The sequence below is a fragment of the Macaca fascicularis genome, chromosome 9 (genome assembly GCF_037993035.2).
Source record: "Macaca fascicularis isolate 582-1 chromosome 9, T2T-MFA8v1.1".
Lineage (NCBI taxonomy): Eukaryota > Metazoa > Chordata > Mammalia > Primates > Cercopithecidae > Macaca > Macaca fascicularis.
The window spans coordinates 77,792,501-77,810,823 of record NC_088383.1 but is presented as its reverse complement, the minus strand read 5'-3'; the positions used below and the strand labels follow the sequence as shown (position 1 = coordinate 77,810,823).

General features: G+C 40.5%; 1 protein-coding gene, 1 long non-coding RNA gene and 1 other non-coding gene across 22 annotated transcripts in view; 2 read left to right on the top strand and 1 right to left on the bottom strand.

Annotated features, from left to right (window-relative positions):
• Positions 1-18,323, top strand: part of CCAR1 (cell division cycle and apoptosis regulator 1) — a 78,965-nt gene that overhangs the window by 22,875 nt on the left and 37,767 nt on the right. For 19 of the 20 annotated variants that reach the window (XM_065520998.1, XM_065521000.2, XM_065520993.2 and 16 more), the window contains 9 exons: positions 1,592-1,624; positions 3,615-3,808; positions 6,335-6,449; positions 6,549-6,741; positions 11,761-11,890; positions 12,143-12,304; positions 16,167-16,392; positions 17,024-17,137; positions 17,683-17,849. In XM_065520998.1, the coding sequence (XP_065377070.1) occupies positions 1,592-1,624; positions 3,615-3,808; positions 6,335-6,449; positions 6,549-6,741; positions 11,761-11,890; positions 12,143-12,304; positions 16,167-16,392; positions 17,024-17,137; positions 17,683-17,849 (1,334 nt within the window). Of the gene's footprint in view, positions 1-1,591; positions 1,625-3,614; positions 3,809-6,334; positions 6,450-6,548; positions 6,742-11,760; positions 11,891-12,142; positions 12,305-16,166; positions 16,393-16,988; positions 17,138-17,682; positions 17,850-18,323 lie in introns of all 20 variants that reach the window. The other variant, XM_074001961.1, reaches the window with a different exon arrangement.
• The window catches only part of LOC135965132 (uncharacterized), a 213,136-nt gene continuing 205,044 nt past the window's right edge, over positions 10,232-18,323 (bottom strand). Inside the window, exon 2 of the long non-coding RNA XR_010577999.2 lies at positions 10,232-10,415. This is a non-coding gene — a long non-coding RNA (uncharacterized lncRNA). The remainder of the gene's footprint in view (positions 10,416-18,323) is intronic.
• On the top strand, positions 17,485-17,551 carry LOC123567008 (small nucleolar RNA SNORD98). Its single transcript, XR_006689718.1, has one exon. It is a non-coding gene; the product is annotated as a small nucleolar RNA SNORD98 (small nucleolar RNA).

Genomic DNA, 18,323 nt, shown 5'->3' with positions numbered 1-18,323 from the left:
GAAGCTCCTTATTTAGACTAAAAGCAAGTTTCATTGGCCCCTTTTCCTTAGACATATTCTCTAGGAACTGTCAAGGGAAGAGAGGAAATATAGATATGCTTTAGCCTAAGCATGTCCCTGGAAAGGATTTGGTCTCATTCTTTTTTGAGACTGAGTTTCATTTTTGTTACCCAGGCTAGAGTGCAATGGCACAATCTTGTCTTACTGCAACCTCTGCCTCCCGGATTCAAGCAATTCTCCTGCCTCAGTCTCCCGAGTAGCTAAGATTACAGGCGCACGCCACCAGGCCCGGCTAATTTTTTCTATTTTTAGTAGAGACGGGGTTTCACCATGTGTCAAACTCCTGACTTTGTGATCCACCCGCCTTGGCCTCCTAAAGGGCTGGGATTACAGGCGTGAGGCACTGTGCCCGGCCTCATTCTTTTTTTTTGTGGCTGCAGAGGCTTCTTAATTCATAACTTCTTTGTTCCTAGATCCATGGCCCAGTTTAATCCTTGACTTAAGCCCCTTGAGGCTTCAGAAGCATTGCATTTTCCCAGAAGACCTCAGTATTTCACTAGTAATTGCTTTAAACTTCTTAAAAACTGACAAGAGATTGGTCTCAAATCGGATGTCTTGTTTTTAGAATACCTTCCAACTTATTTTAGTGCTTGTATGAAATACATTATTAAAGATGATAATGAGTGAGGCTGAACCTTGCAAAAATTGTGATACTCATTCTGCTTTAAAAAATGGCACTACTTAACTGTTCTTAACTTACAGAAAAATAGTATTTTGATATGATTTAATCTCTAATCCATGTTGACTCCAGGTAAACTGAATGTTTTGAATTTACAACCTCATACAGATTATTTTACCTTAGCCTAAGTCAAATTTATATTTCAGAATTTTGAAATTTCTCCTTTCATACTAATTCCTTTTACTTTCTGGTAGTAGTACACTTTGCTATTACAGAAAAACCATACGTCAGAGTATGTGGTCCTTCATGGTCTCTGTGCCTATGGCAAATTGTCTATCAACAGCGCTTCTCATTTTAGGTATATATCTATGAATTGGATCGATGACCAGTGATATTTTTTGAAACAAGTAGCATACTGATGATACTGAGTTATTTCTGTAGCGTGGTAATCTTCGCTTTTAGAGATTTTGTGGGGTTTTACTGTGGATGCTATTCCTAGGAAATAATAACAATAACAAAAAAATCAGGTTCTGTATTTTTATTAATAAAAGTAGTTAAGTGCCTATCATTGAGTGAGTTACTTATATATGAGGTCTGCAGTTGTTAGAAATAATTGTAGGAAATTTTATACTTAGTGATCTCTGTTACTTTTCACATTTTTCTTAATAAGATAACTGGGCTGGGTGCAGTGGCTCATGTCTGCAATCCTATCACTTTGGGAGTCCAAGGCAAGAGGATTGCTTGAGCTCAGGAGTTCAAGACTACCCTGGGCAACATAGTGAGACCTCGTTTCTGTTTAAAAAAATAAAAATAAGTAGAATAACTTATAGGAATTATTTATTTTATAAATCATCTATGAAGCAACAATTCTGATTGACCCTTTTCTCTGTGTGTTTATTTTTCTATTTTCAGTTACAGCAACCCCAGCAAACCCTCTTAACACAGGTTAGTTGGTATTACTTTATTTGTTTTGGATGTCTGAATGAACAGTAGACTAAAGCTTTATTCCTATTCTACTTTTTCTTTCAGAGTTTAGTTACTTGTTAGATTCACCTAATAATTTAGGAATATAATGCTAAATAAAGGTAGAAGTATGCTATTTTATCTTTGATGGTTTCTCATTGTAGGTTCAGCTGTGATACAGTTTGAATAAATACGAGGTTTTCTTTTATTTATTTATTTTGAGACAGAGCCTCCCTCTGTTGCCCAGGCTGGAGTGCAATGGTGCAATCTTGGCTCACTGCAACCTCTGCCTCCCGGGTTCAAGCGATTCTCCTCTCTCAGCTTCGTGAGTAGCTGGGATTACAGGCGCCTGCCGCCATGCCCGGCTAATTTTTTTATTTTTAGTAGAGATAGGGTTTCACCATGCTGGCCAAGCTAGTCTCGCCTAAGGTCCTGACCACCTGCCTTGGCCTCCCAAAGTGCTGGAATTACAGGTGTGAGCCACCACGCGCGGCTGAGGTTTTATTTTAAACTTAATACTACTGACTTTTCATTAATACAGATTTTTGTAGTCGTCTTCTTTTGGAAAATTTCTGCACGTTATTTCCACTTTAGCAGGGAAAGTTATTGTGTGACATTATCTGCTTAATTTTTCAGCAACATTAAAAAGTTTTGAACTTTTGTTAGTGCTACCTTAGGCTTTGTATACTATTTATTACGCCTTTCACATACTCTTTTTCTATTTTTACAATCTTGAAAGTGTAAAAAGTGTTCTTAGCTTATAAACTATGTAAAAACAGCCTATAGGCTGTCTTTGGCCCATGGGTCATAGTTTGCTGATCACTGTTTAATACATAGAGTGAAATACTATGCAGCTGTTAAAGTAAAACCTCTTTGTGTACTGATATGGAATGATATTCCAGATAATCTGAGGTGGAAGTAAAGATACAGTCTAGTATGTATTACATGCTTCCATTTATCTATATGCATATTCGAATAAAACATCTCTAGGAGGCTTTACACTAATAATTAGGACAGTGATTGCTTCAGGTTTAGGGAACTTCATAGCTGAGGAGCAGGGATAGGAGAGAAGCTTTTCACGGTATAACCTTTGGTACCATATTTTTAGTCTTGAATCTCTTACTTGTCTTTTAAAAATATACTTTTTTTTTTTTTTTTTTTTTTTTTGAGACGGAGTCTTGCTCTGTCGCCCAGGCTGGAGTGCAGTGGCCGGATCTCAGCTCACTGCAAGCTCCGCCTCCTGGGTTCACGCCATTCTCCTGCCTCAGCCTCCCAAGTAGCTGGGACTACAGGCGCCCGCCACCTCGCCCAGATAGTGTTTTGTATTTTTTTTTTTTTTTTAGTAGAGACGGGGTTTCACCAGGTTAGCCAGGATGGTCTCGATCTCCTGACCTTGTGATCCGCCCATCTCGGCCTCCCAAAGTGCTGGGATTACAGGCTTGAGCCACCGCGCCCGGCCTTAAAAATATACTTGAATTGAGCAATCAACCTGTTTTTATTAAAGAACTACAGTTGGTTAACACCTAACTCATATTTTCAATCATCAACAAAGTAGAATTTCCAAATTAAGTAGAAAAACTATAGAAGTTCTTTTGTTCAAATGCTATTTCCCTAAGTGTACCCATAACACATTACTAGTATCTTAAGATATTAAAGAAATTTCATGAGAAAATAATTTTGTGGTCAAAGTTTAAGGAATGCTGAGTTCCTTTACTATACTTAGGACTTTCCTGAGCCTTTATTATGCTAGTATAGCTATTGTATTAGTAAGAACACTCATCTGAGGGATCTTGATGAAATAGGCTAAAAATAATTTACAGTTTAATTTTAGACCTGACTCTCAAGATGTACATGTGTATCTTCTAACATAATATGAAAAGTTTAATATTCTGGGTTAGTTTTAAGTAGTCATACTGAGTTTTTAGATGATTTCAAATCATTGCCTTAATTTGATGTTGATTTTGTTTTATAGCCAGCTGTTGCACTGCCTACAAGCCTTAGCCTATCTACTCCTCAGCCAACAGCACAAATAACTGTATCATATCCAACACCAAGGTCCAGTCAGCAGCAAACCCAGCCTCAGAAGCAGCGTGTTTTCACAGGGGTGGTTACAAAACTACATGATACATTTGGATTTGTGGATGAAGATGTATTCTTTCAGCTTAGGTAAACTTAATTAGGTCTTGTCACATGGCTTCTTGCATTTACCATAAAACACCTGTTTAGTTGTGGCAGAAATTATATGTAGCCCAGGCTGGACACAGTCGTGCAATCTCAGTTGACTCACTGCAGCCTCTGCCTCCTGGGTTCAAGCAATTCTCTTGCCTCAGCTTTGGAGTAGCTGGGATGACAGGCATGCACCACCACACTCGGCTAATTTTGTATCTTTATTAGAGAATGGGAGTTCACCATGTCGGCCAGATTGGTCTTAAACTCCTGACCACAAGTGATCCACCCGCCTCAGCTTCCCAAAGTGCTGGGATTACAGGTGCCCGCCACCACACCCGGCTAATTTTTTTTTATTTTTAGTAGAGACGGGGTTTCACCATGTTGGTCAGGCTGGTCTCGAACTGCTGACCTTGTGATCCACCCATCTCGGCCTCCCAAAGACCTGGGATTACAGGCGTGAGCCACCATGCTCGGCCCTTTTTATTTTATTTTTTGAGATGGGGTCTTGCTCTTTTGCCCAGGCTGGGGTCTAGAAGTGCAGTCATAGCTCACTGCAGCCTCAAATTCCCGGGTTCAAGGGATCCTCCTGCTTCAGCCTCTCAAGTAGCTGGGACTCTAGGTCCATGCTACCATGCCCAACTTTTTTTTTTTTTTTTGAGAGCAAATTTCGCTTTTGTTGCCCAGGTTGCAGTGCAATCTCGGCTCACTGCAACCTCCACCTCCCGGCTTCAAAGGATTCTCCTGCCTCAGCCTCCTGAGTAGCTGGGATTACAGGTGCCCGCCACCACGCCCAGCTAATTTTTGTATATTTAGTAGAGACAGGATTTCACCACGTTGACCAGGCTGGTCTTGAACTTCTGATCTCAGATGATCCACCTGCCTCAGCCTCCCAAAGTACTGGGATTACAGGCGTGAGCCACCAAGCCTGGCAACTATTTTTTTTTTCCTTTTTCTTCAGATCTAGACATAAAGACTAATTTTTAAATTTTTTGTAGAAATGTGATCTCACAATATTGCCCAAGCTGGTCTTGAACTCTTTTGTTTTTTTTTTTGTTTGTTTTTTGTTTTTTGTTTTTTTGAGACGGAGTCTTGCTGTGTTGCCCAGGCTGGAGTGCAGTGGCCGGATCTCAGCTCATTGCAAGCTCCGCCTCCCGGGTTTTTACGCCATTCTCCTGCCTCAGCCTCCCGAGTAGCTGGGACTACAGGCGCCCACCACCTCGCCCGGCTAGTTTTTTGTATTTTTTAGTAGAGACGGAGTTTCACCGTGTTAGCCAAGATGGTCTCGAACTCCTGACGTCGTGATCCGCCCGTCTCGGCCTCCCAAAGTGCTGGGATTACAGGCTTGAGCCACCGCGCCCAGCCCTTGAACTCTTGATCTCAAGTGATCCGTTTGGTTTTTAAAGTTATGGCATTAGAGGCATGAGCCACTGTACCTGGCCGTCTACTTTTACTTTTTCTTATTTTTTTATTTTTAAAATTTTAATTAATTTATGTATTTTGAGATGGAGTATCACTCTGTCGCCCAGGCAGCAGTGCAGTAGCGCAATATTGGCTCACTACAACCTCTGCCTCCCAGGTTCAAGCGATTCTCCTGCCTCAGCCTCCCAAGTAGCTGGGATTACTCCTGCCACCACGCCTGGCTAATTTTTGTATTTTTAGTAGGGGTGGGGTTTCACCATCTTGACCAGACTGGTCTTGAACTCCTGACCTCATGATTCACCTGCCTTGGTCTCCCAAAGTGTTGAGATTACAGGCATGAGCCACTGCGCCCGGCCTCTTTTATTATTATTACTTTTTTTGAGATGAGTCTCACTCTTGCCCAGGCTGGAGTGCAGTGGTGCGATATTAGCTCACTGCCACCTCCGCCTCTCGGGTACAGGCGATTCGTACCCAGCTAATTTTTGTGTTTTTAGTAGAGATGGGGTTTCACCATGTTAGCAGGCTGGTGTCGAACTGCTTAAGTGATCTGCCCACCTTGGCCTCCTAAAGTGCTGAGATTACAGGTGTGATCTACTGCTCCCATCCCCCAACTACTTTTTATTGTTATTTTATTTTATTTTATTTATTTATTTTTGTTTGAAACCGAGTCTCATCTGTCACCGAGGCTGGAATGCAGTGGCACGATCTCAGCTCACTGGAACCTCCACCACCCGGGTTCAAGTAATTCTCCTGCCTCAGCCTCTTGAGTAGTTGAGATTACAGGTGTGCGCCACCACGCTCGGCTAATTTTTGTATTACTACTAGAGACAGGGTTTCACCATGTTGACCAGGGTGATCTTGAACTCCTGACCTCAAGTGACTTGCCCGTGTCATCCTCCCAAAGTGCTGGGATTACAGGCATGAACCACCGCACCCAGCCTCATCTTTTAAAAGAGCTTTCCAGGCTTCCGTTTCTGATATAGTTTACTGTTCATTTTTTTTGAAATACAGTTTACTTTAAAGTACTAACTATGTAAATCATTTTGGGGAGAAATCTATTTTAATTGTATTTATATTTAACTTATTTTTTTCTTTTTTTTACAGTGCTGTCAAAGGGAAAACCCCCCAAGTAGGTGACAGAGTATTGGTTGAAGCTACTTATAATCCTAATATGCCTTTTAAATGGAATGCACAGAGAATTCAAACACTACCAAATCAGGTACAGAAAATACTGAGTTAGGTATTATAGAAGCTTGGTAAGTGAGTCTTCTAATTCACAAAGTTTATTTTTTCTTATTCTTTCATTTTTTAATTGAAGAATCAGTCGCAAACCCAGCCGTTACTGAAGACTCCTCCTGCTGTACTTCAGCCAATTGCACCACAGACGACATTTGGTGTTCAGACTCAGCCCCAGCCCCAGTCATTGCTGCAGGCACAGATTTCAGCAGCTTCTATTACACCACTATTGCAGACTCAACCACAGCCCTTATTACAGCAGCCTCAGCAGAAAGGTATCTTTGCTTTTGTTTCAGACGAATATGTAACTTTTTAGTTGTTAATATAACTATGCTTTTAATTTCAAAAATAGGCAGGGATTTCAAGAAAACTTGAAGCCTAAAGAATCCTGAATAGGACACATCTACTTCCATAGCTATGTGGAAGTATTTTTTTTTTCTCTTAATGATAAGAAATTAAAAGATACACCCTTGTGGACTTAAATATCAAAACTATTAAATTACTTATTAAACCATACCACATCAAATGAATTTGCTGAGTTTTAAGTTTTTTTGCCAATTGATTGTTTGAAACTCCAGATGTGTTCTTTTTCACTCTGTCACCCAGGCTGGAGTGCTGCAATCTGGGCTCACTGCAACCTCAGCCTCCCAGGTTCAAGCTATTCTCCTGCCTCAGCCTCCCAAGTAGCTGGGACTATAGGCATGTGCCACCATTCCTGGCAAATTTTTGTATTTTTAGTAGATACAGGGTTTCTTTTTTTTTTTTTTTGAGATGGAGTCTCGCTGTGTCTTCCAGGCTGGAGTGCAGTGGCGTGATCTCGGCTCACTGCAAGCTTCGCCTCCCGGGTTCACGCCATTCTCCCGCCTCAGCCTCCCAAGTAGCTGAGACTACAGGTGCCCGCCACCACGCCCGGCTAGTTTTTTGTATTTTTAGTAGAGACGGGGTTTCACCATGTTAGCCAGGATAGTCTCGATCTCCTGACTTCGTGATCCACCCGCCTCGGCCTCCCAAAGTGCTGGGATTACAGGCTTGAGCCACCGCGCCCGGCCGTAGATACAGGGTTTCTCCACGTTGGCCAGGCTGGTCTCGAACTCCTGACTTCAAGTTTTCCACCCACTTTGGCCTCTCAAAGTGCTAGGATTACAGGCATGAGCCACCGCACCCGATCCAGATGTGTTCTTATAACAACAGTGTTTAAAATAATACATAGGGCTGGGTGTGGTGGCTCACACCGTAATCCCAGCACTTTTGGAAAAATGCAAAAGTTAACTGGCTCGTGGTGGCAGGCGCCTGTAACCACAGCTACTCTGGAGACTGAGGCAGAAGAATCACTTGAACCCAGGAGGCAGAGGTTACAGTTAGCCCAGATCACGCCATTGCACTCCAGTCTGGGTGATAACAGCGAAACTGTCTCAAAAAAAAAGAGAAAAAGATGACAGTTAGCCTTAGCTTAAAGAAGCCTACTTAATTGGCATTAAAAAGTGTGATTGTGACATGTTTTGTTTTTTTTTGTTGTTTTTTTTTGAGGCAGGGTTTCTCTCTGTCACCAAGGCTAGAGTGCAGTGGTGTAATCTTGGCTCACCGCAACCTCCACCTCCCCAGCTCAAGTGATCCTGCTACCTCAGCTTCCTTGAGTAGCTGGGACTACAGGTGCACGCCACCCTGCCAGCCTAATTGTTATATCTTTTGTAGAGACGGGGTTTCACCATGATGCCCAGGCTGCATTTTCTTTTTTGGAGACAAGGTATCGGTCTGTCACTCAGGCATGGGTGCAGTCGTGTGATTTCAGCTCACTGCAGCCTCGACCTCCTGGCCTTAAGCAATCCTCCCGTCTCAGCCCCCCTCTAATTTTTGTACTTTTTTGTAGAGACAGGGTTTTGCCATGTTGCCCGAGCTGGTCTTGAACTCCTGGAGTCAAGTAATCTGCCTGTCTTGGCCTCCGAAAGTGCCGAGATTACAGGTGTGAGACACTGCTCCCAGCCTGCATTTTCTTTGTTATTGTAGATGATGATACATAGCAAAATGACAGATTACAGTGTAATGAGTTATTTAATGAACACCTATGTAATCACTACTCAGGTCAAAAAAATACAACATTGTGTCTGGTTGCAGGGCAGTGGCTCACACCTGTAATCCCAGCACTTTGGGAGACTGAGGTGGACAGATTGCTTGAGCTCAGGAGTTCGAGATCAGCCTGGGCAACATGGTGAGACTCCATCTCTACTAAAAATCCAAGAAATAGCCAGGCGTGATGGTGTACACAGGCTGATGTGAAAGGATCACTTGAGCCCAGCGGGCGGAGGTTGCAGTGAGGCAAGATTGCACAACTGCACTCCAGCCTGGGTGACAGAGCAAGACCCTGTCTCACAAATTGCACAACAACCATTTGTAACTCATTTTCTTGTATGCATCCTTGTTTGGTTTCGAACATAATGTGTGATTCTACTTTTATGACATTTTGTGTGTGAGACTCTTTTTTTTTTTGAGATGGAGTTTTGCTCTTGTTGCCCAGGCTGGAGTGCAATGGTTTGATCTCGGCTCACTGCAACCTCCGCCTCCCAAGTAGCTGGGATTACAGGTGTCCGCCAACATGCCCAGCTAATTTTTTGTATTTTTAGTAGAGACGAGGTTTCACCCTGTTGGCCAGACCAGTTTCAAACTCCTGACTTTCAGGTGATCCACTCCCCTCAGGTTCCCAGAGTGCTGGGATTACAAGCATGAGCCACCATGCCTGGCTTATTCATCCTTCTTACTGCATCCAATTCTTGCTTTATGTTAGGTCTTTTCTTTTTTTACTGTGGCCTCATGGGTTTTTTTATTTATCCTTTGTTTTATATTCAGTTGTTTTCTTTTTGATCCTTTATATGTATAGTTTGTAAGAATTTTTTCAAGCTGACTCCCGTGTCTTTTTATTTTTGAGATGGAGTCTTGCTGTGTCTCCAAGGCTGTAGTGCAGTGGCATGATCTCAGTTCGCTGCAAGCTCCGCCTCCCAGGTTCACGCCATTCTCCTGCCTCAGCCTCCCAAGTAGCTGGGACTACAGGCGCCTGCCACCACGCCCGGCTAATTTTTTATTTTTTATTTTTTTAGTAGAGATGGGGTTTCACCATGTTAGCCAGGAGGGTCTTGCTCTCCTGACCTCGTGATATGCCCACCTTGGCCTCCCAAAGTGCTGGGATTACAGGCGTGAGCCACCGCACCCGGCTTCTCCTGTGCCACTTTTACAATTCCCCATGGAGTATTTCTTAAAGGAGAAGTCCCAGTGAGGGTGTTCCAAAATTGAAAGCTCCCTATATGTTTCTGGGATGACAGGGACATGAAAAGGGAGATGAGCATAACAATGCATAAGAATCCTACTGACATACACATTTTTCCATTCATAATAAAAATCAGACCATACTGAACTAATTTTTTAGGAAACATAGTAGTGGAGAGATTTTTTTCCTGCTACAAACTGCAGAGCAGTAATGCAGATGATCACCATACTAGGCTTCCTACTAGGAGTTAAATCATTGTCATAGACCAGCGTCAGAAAACTGTTCTAGTGGAGAGGTGTGGGATCCCATATATCATGTTATCAGTTGGGAAGAATGAAATTATTTGTGCTTGTGTTTATTTTCTGTGATGTGTAATAGTTCTGTCTACTTTAGAGATGTTTAATGTGAATCATTTTACTGAGGTTGAGCAACTTTTAAAGAAAAACACATTTTTTAGTCCTTATGGCGTGATCAGATGTTGAAAGGGGGAATGAGTATTTTAATCTATGTTGTTTTTTTTTGTTTTTTGTTTGTTTGTTTGTTTGTTTGTTTGTTTTGAGACGGAGTCTTGCTCTGTCACCCAGGCTGGAGTGCAGTGGCCGGATCTCAGCTCACTGCAAGCTCCGCCTCCCGGGTTTACGCCATTCTCCTGCCTCAGCCTCCCGAGTAGCTGGGACTACAGGCGCCCGCCACCTCGCCCGGCTAGTTTTTTTGTATTTTTTAGTAGAGACGGGGTTTCACCGTGTTAGCCGGGATCGTCTCTCGATCTCCTGACCTCGTGATCCGCCCGTCTCGGCCTCCCAAAGTGCTGGGATTACAGGCTTGAGCCACCGCGCCCGGCCTTTAATCTATGTTGTAAAGGACTTAGTTACTTGTTCTAGTTAATCTGTCTAAAATACTTACAACTTCGCATATATTATACATCTTTCCATAAATTAAGTGTGCATTGTAGTAAAGAAGGTAAATTTGCACTATTCCTACCTGGAAATATTTATACTATTTCAAAATGAAATTGTTGATTTTCAGTATTGGGAAGAATTCGTCAAGATAGTGCCCCACCTGGGCAACAGAGGGAGACCCCGTCTCCTCAAAGAAATTTTTTAAAAAATTAGCTGGTTTTAGTGGTGCATGCCTATGTCCCAGCTGCTTTGGATGTTGAGATGGGAGGATTGCTTGAGCCTGGGAGGTGAGGCTGCAGTAAGCCATGATTGCGCTACTGCACTCCAACTGGGGCAATAGAGTGAGACCCTGTCTCAAAAAAAAGGTAATTTTTTTTTTTTTTTTTTAAACACAGTGTCTTGCCCTGTCACCCAGGTTGGAGTTTAGTAGCACGATCTCAGCTCACTGCAACCTCTGCCTTCCAGGTTCAAGTGATTCTCCTGCCTCAGCCTCCTGAGTAGCTGGGATTACAGGAACGCGCTACCACGCCTGGCTAATTTTTTTGTATTTTTAGTAAAGACGGGTTTTCACCACATTGGCCAGGCTGATCTCGAACTCCTGACCTCGTGATCCGCCCGCCTCTGCCTCCCAAAGTGCTGGACTTACAGGTGTGAGCCACCGTGCCTGACCTGACAGTACCTATTCTTTTTTTTTTTTTTTTTGAGACACAGTTTTGCTTCTGCCGCCCAGGCTAGAGTGCAGTGGTACGATCTCAGCTCACTGCAGCCTCGTCTCTTGGGTTCAAGCGATTCTCCTGCCTTAGACTCCTGATTAGCTGGTATTACAGGCACCCATCACCACTCCCAGCTAATTTATGCATTTTTAGTAGAGATGGGGTTCCACCATGTCGGCCAGGCTGGTCTCAAACTCTTGACTTCAGGTGATCCACCCGCCTCGGCCTCCCAAAGAGCTGGGATTACAGGCATGAGCTACTGCACCCAGCCAGTACCTATTATTTGAAAATATATATTAACAGGCCAACTTTGAAAAAACAATTTTAGTGACTCTCAGTTATTTAACTTTGTTCATCTAATTTTATCAGGTACTTTTGAACTTTGTTTAGACACGCTAAACATTTTTTTTCTTTTATCTTTTAAAGCTGGTTTATTGCAGCCTCCTGTTCGTATAGTTTCACAGCCACAACCAGCACGACGATTAGATCCCCCATCCCGATTTTCAGGAAGAAATGACAGAGGGGATCAAGTGCCTAACAGAAAAGATGATCGAAGGTATATTTTCTAAAGTATACTATGGATGGTGGCAATGGTTGTACAACAATGTAAGCATAGTTAATGCCACTGAACTATGTGCCTATAATATAAAATTTTAAAATGCTGAATTTTGTGTTATGTCTATTTTACTACAAATTTTAAAAAGTTAAATATACTGTGGAATCTTGCTTACATTACCTACTCTACTTCGTTGAAGAGCTTTTCCATAATATTAGAAATATTAGTAATTTTAGAAAAATTTGCTTTTAGTCGTGAGAGAGAGAGAGAAAGACGTAGATCGAGAGAAAGATCACCTCAGAGGAAACGTTCCCGGGAAAGATCTCCACGAAGAGAGCGAGAACGATCACCTCGGAGAGTTCGACGTGTTGTTCCACGCTACACAGTTCAGTTTTCAAAGTTTTCTTTGGATTGGTAGGTTATTCCCCACCCATTGTTTTCTTGAGTTACTAATTTCGTATAATTTGACAGAATATGTTACAGAGATTTTTTTCTTGCAACATTGATTTCCCGACAGTTAGTGTTCTTCATGTAAGCGCAGAAATGCAATTTGAAATAACTTAATTCTCTACTATGCTGCATTATTTTTATATCCCCATGAAGGAAATCAACTGGTATTGAAAAAGACAGCCCCTCAAGGAAATTCCTTTGTCATAAAGTTATTCCCCTAAAGTTAGAATCAGTTAAGATCTAGACTTACTGATAACTTGAAGATCATGTATAGTCCATTGTATGTGATGAGGCAGTAATACAGTAGTAAACCAATTATTTCAAGTTTAGCTGTGGCAGTGTAGTATAATAGAAACATAGATATGCATATATACTCACATACATAATGTATTCACATGTATAGTGTATGTGTATGTATATACATAAATATATAATTCACCCTTTGAATCAGAAGTCATGACAAATTACCAGGAGTTTCTCTTTCTTTTTTTTTTTTTTTTTTTTTTGAGACTCTGTCACCCATGCTGGAGTGCAGTGTCGTGATCTCAGCTCACTGCAGCCTCCACTTCCTGGGTTCAAGCTATTCTCCTGCCTCAGCCTCCCTAGTAGCTGGGATTACAGGTGCTCAGCACCACACCCAGCTAATTTTAGTATTTTTAGTAGGGATGGGGTTTCACCATATTGGCTAGGCTTGTTTCGAACTCCTAACCTCAAGCGATCCACCTGCCTCGCCCTCCCAAAGTGCTGGGATTACAGGTATGAGTCACTGTACCTGGCCAATTTACCAGGAACTTCTGATGTTTACCTACAAAAAAAAAAAGGTAATATTAACTAGCAGAATTATTGTGAGGTTTAGTTCATGTATCCAAAGGACTTAACCCATTGTGTGGCAGTTGTATAGTCTCAGAAATTAATGGTGGGTTGTGGTGGCAACTTAGGTAATAGATGAATAGATGGAAAAAAAACAAATTGACCGTAAAACAGGAAAATCATTAAAAGCAGCGTTCAAGGCTGTTGAGCTAAAAGCAGATAGCTGTATGCAATGCAGTGGCCTAAGATGATATTATTACATTTAAACAGTGATAATTACCATTCATAATACTTGCCTGTCAGTGGTTAAAATTTCTGTATGTTCAGTTCTAGATTTAGTAACCCAGTGAATTTTAGTCAAGCTACTTAATGCCAAGAAAATTTTGTTTGGTGACTTTGCTTAATTATGTTACGTAGTTGGTGTTCATTTACTCTTACTTATGGTCAAATCAGCACCTACTTCTTTTTTTGTTTTTTTCTTCAAGATGGAGTTTCGCTCTTGTTGCCCAGGCTGGAGAGCAATGGGGCGATCTTGGCTCACAGCAACCTCTGCCTCCCGGGTTCAAGCAATTCTCCTGCCTTAGCCTCACGAGTAGCTGGGATTACAGGAATGCGCCACCACACCCGGCTCATTTTGTGTTTTTAGTAGAGACAGGGTTTCACCATGTTGGCCAGGCTGATCTCAAACTCCTTGCCTCAGGTGATCCAATCGCCTCGGCCTCCCAAAGTGCTGAGATTACAGGCGTGAGCCACCACACCTGGCCCAGCAACTACTCTTCATTTACACTAGTTTTCTTCTTATAGCTGTTTACTGTTATACTTAAAAATCTGTAGTCTGCATATTTCAGAGAAACCAGTTGAAACCAACACCGCTTTCACAGCCTCAAAGATATTAAATAGGGGAGCTCTGATTTTAACCCATCTGTTCTCAATATTGAATGCTTTTTTGGGAAGAGTTGATGCATAGGATATGAAATTGAACAGCTATTTAGCTTCTTCTAAATTAGACCTTCAGGGGCCAAGTGCAGTGGCTGATGTCTGTAATCCCAGCACTTTGGGAGTCTGAGGTGGGCAGATCACTTGAGGTCAGGAGTTCAAGACCAGCCTGGCCAACATGGTGAAACCCCGACTCTACTAAAAAATACAAAACTTAGTTGGGCATGGTGGTGAGTGCCTGTAATCCCAGTTTCTTGGGAGGCTGAGGCAGGAGAATCACTTGAACCCAGAAGACAGAGGTTGCAGTGAACTGAAATTGCACCACTGCAATCCAGCCTGGGCGACAGAGGGAGACTCTGTCTCAAAAAATAAAGAAAAATAATAATAATAAATTAGACCTTCACAGTTTAGTTTTACCACTTTGAAGTAAATTCCCAGAACATTAAGTGGATCTCTTGCAAGTAAAAATGATTTTAAAGTTTCCATACTTCTCATTTGTAGTTGTATAAATCAAGATTTTCTTACACTAATATGATTATAAGAAACTTCATGCCCATGCAATGATTTATTTGTACTTACATCTTTTGTTTTATTATAAATTTTACTCCTGTGGGGTAAAACATGACTTCAAAAATTCTGGTGATGCGAAATTGGGAAACAATTATACATAATTTCTTTTTGTCACACTTCCTTAAAAACAAAACTCAGATACTTGTTTCACGTTTTTATTATTTTGACAGCAGAATCATATCCAAATAAAGTATAATTACAGGCCTGGCACTGGTGGCTCACACCTGTAATCCAGCACTTTAGGAGGCCAAGGTGGAAGAATCACTTGAGGCCAGGAGTTTGAGACCAGCCTAGGCATATAGTGAGACCTCACCTCTACAAAAAGTAGAAGTTACCCACATATGGTAGTGCACCTGTAGTCCTAGCTATAATACTTGGAGGCTGACATGGAAAGATTTCTTGAGCCTAGGAATTCAGGTTACAGCAAGCTATGAGTGTGCCACATTGCACTCTGGCCTGGGCGACAGGGCAAGATTCTGTCTGTAGATTGGATGGATGGATAGATGGATGGATGGATGGATGGATGGATGGATGGATGGATGGATGGATGGATGGATAGATGGATAGATAGATTCTGTCTGTAGATAAAATAGATAAATAGATAAATAGGTAGGTAGATAATAGTCTGTTTGACAAGTTTATTGCTCTGTATTTATTTTTATACTTCAAATAAAGACATCTCTACATGTAGATTACTTCATCTTTCAACTTCTGCCTTTAGTTGTCTTTAAAAAAGACAATGTAGTTGTCTTTTCGTCTTACATTATACTTTTAACAGACATCTCTTAACCTTTTGCCAGATTGACCTTTCAGTTCCTCTCTTTTAAAAACTCTACTTCTTAGGAAAAAGGAAATGATCCTTTAAAAAATCAGTACGAGATTTAAAAGACAAGAAATTTATGCCCTCTATACATAATAATCAGGTATGGATCTTAATCATTCACAGAGAAAGGGGTGTGGAGGTGCAGATAATCCAAGGAATATATGAATTTTCCTTTTGTGTGGATTTTTGTATTTAATTTTGAATGTATGGTTGATCTAGGAACTTACTGTAGTAAAATAAAAGTTCCATAGTTTTTCTACACTCTGAAAACCTGACTGAGGGGCATACAGAAATATTAATTTGGTACCACTCTCATTGATGTTTTGTATCCTTTCAACATGAACCATAATTTTCCAGTAATCCACAGTTCCAGCTGAGGAAAACCTGCTTTTGTACAGATCTTTTCTGGAGCTGAGGTTCAAGTTATTTCAAAGGGTCTTCTGTAACAAAAAGTAACGAAATAAGGATAACACTGAGAATACTATTTATTAAAAACTTTGAGTATACAAATTTGAAAGTAATATTTTCATATGTCTCTATCCAAATCTATAGCTCATTGGTAACTGACTTTGTCCTTTTTCAGCTTACTTTTTACCATATGAAATTGTATTTGCTACAGAATCGAGTGAATGTTTGTGTAACATTTTTATTAAGGCTCTTTACTCACTACTTATGTCTGTTTTTCAGTCCCAGTTGTGACATGATGGAACTAAGGCGCCGTTATCAGAATTTGTATATACCTAGTGACTTTTTTGATGCTCAGTTTACATGGGTGGATGCTTTCCCTTTGTCAAGACCATTTCAGCTGGGAAATTACTGCAATTTTTATGTAATGCACAGAGAAGTAGAGTCCTTAGAAAAAAATATGGCCATTCTTGATCCACCAGATGCCGACCACTTATACAGTGCAAAGGTTTGTATTCAACTGTGATATGCAGCTTAAATTTCTTAGCAGTTATTCATAATAAAAGGGTATGTAGAATTATCCTTCAGAAAGTGTTAGGTAGACCCGAATACCTGTTTTCTTCTTGACTGCTTGATCCTATTTTGGTCATATAATTTAATTTCAGCTCTCTTTGCCTCATCTCTTGAGCTGTAAAACTAGTTATTCTAACATTTAAAATCTCATAAAAATGTGAAGATAAAGTTGATGTTAATGAGATATTTGGAATGTCATATGACTTCTGGTAGCCTCAGATAAAACTTAGTGTTAGATGAATGCACTAAATGTTAGTCTTAAGGGAAACATTCAGTATATTACGTATAGTCTACAGTTTTGTTTAAAGCATTGTTTGAGTGAAAAAGCATCCCTTCAAAAGTTAAAACTAAGTAATTATAAGGTATCTAGGCCTGGCATGGTGGCTCACGCCTGTAATCCTAGCACTTTGGGAGGCTGAGGTATCTAATACTATTTCTGCTATATATACTTCCTATTTTTATTTAAAAATTTCAGACATCTAATATGTAAAGATAATTAGTAGTGCTTCTCATTTTTTCACATTACTTTAGACTTTTGACAGGATTGAATTATTTGACTATAATAGGTAATGCTGATGGCTAGCCCTAGTATGGAAGATTTGTATCATAAGTCATGTGCTCTTGCTGAAGACCCGCAAGAACTTCGAGATGGATTCCAACATCCTGCTAGACTTGTTAAGGTAAAAGGACACATTTGTTTTAACTTTAGATGTATTCACTTTGCTTAGCTGTAAGTTTGTACACATAAAATCTAAAACCCTACATTTTAATATGTGTTGATTAGTTTAATGACTAATTTCAATATTAAGGCACCCAGAATTTAATGATGTAGATGTTTTTCTCATTGCAGATTATGACTATATCTTATTTGTACGCTACTAGTTCAACAGTCATTTTGATGTTTTATATTCGTAACATAGTAGAATCTTAGTGGTAATAGGATTCAGTGTCTTTGGATGTTGTTGAAATTTGAATTATAGCTTGTTTCTTTAAAAGAACTCTATCTGAAGAAATATTTTAAAAGGATGAGTTATGATGTGTGTAAATCCTATTCCATTGCTGAAATGCAGTGTGGAACACAATGAACTGAACTCTTCCTTGACTGACAGATACCAGAGGTAGTAAAAATGGTATTGGAAAGGTTTGTACCTTTCCTTCTCAAGTATCTTATTTGTAATTTGACAGGGTGCGTAATATATGTAAATGATTCTTTGTTTTGAATTAGTTTTTAGTGGGCATGAAAGGCAAGGATGAAGCTATGGCCATTGGAGGCCACTGGTCTCCTTCGTTGGATGGACCAGACCCAGAAAAAGATCCCTCTGTGTTGATTAAGACTGCTATTCGTTGTTGTAAGGCTCTGACAGGCATTGATCTAAGTGTGTGCACACAATGGTAAGTACCAATTCATTTCTTGATTAGAAGTGTTTTACTAATAGTTTATGTAGTTGTTCTTGTCGATCAGCCTTTTCCCCTTGGCTTATTTTAGCAATCCTGGTCATGCAGGTAATCCCAAAGGAAAATCCCCATTTGTAGCTAAAGTTTATTTGGTGCCAAAATGTTTTGGGGAAAAAGGATTAAGAACTAATCAAAATAAACTGAAAATTTAAATGTTTTGTTATGTTGTACTTTGGAAGTTGGATGTATGTTGAAAATACTTTTCATTTCATGCATAGCTGGAGAAGATCGTCAAGAGAGAACTTCATTTCATTATAATTCTTTTGTTATAAAATGATGTAGTTGCGATTATTTTTGTTCAGCCATATTTTCTCTTGAGGCTTATTTGTCCTGTGTATTTTAGTGTGTCTCTTGTGACTTAATTTGAGAATATTCTTTTTTAGCACATGAAATCTGAACAGCTATCCAGCT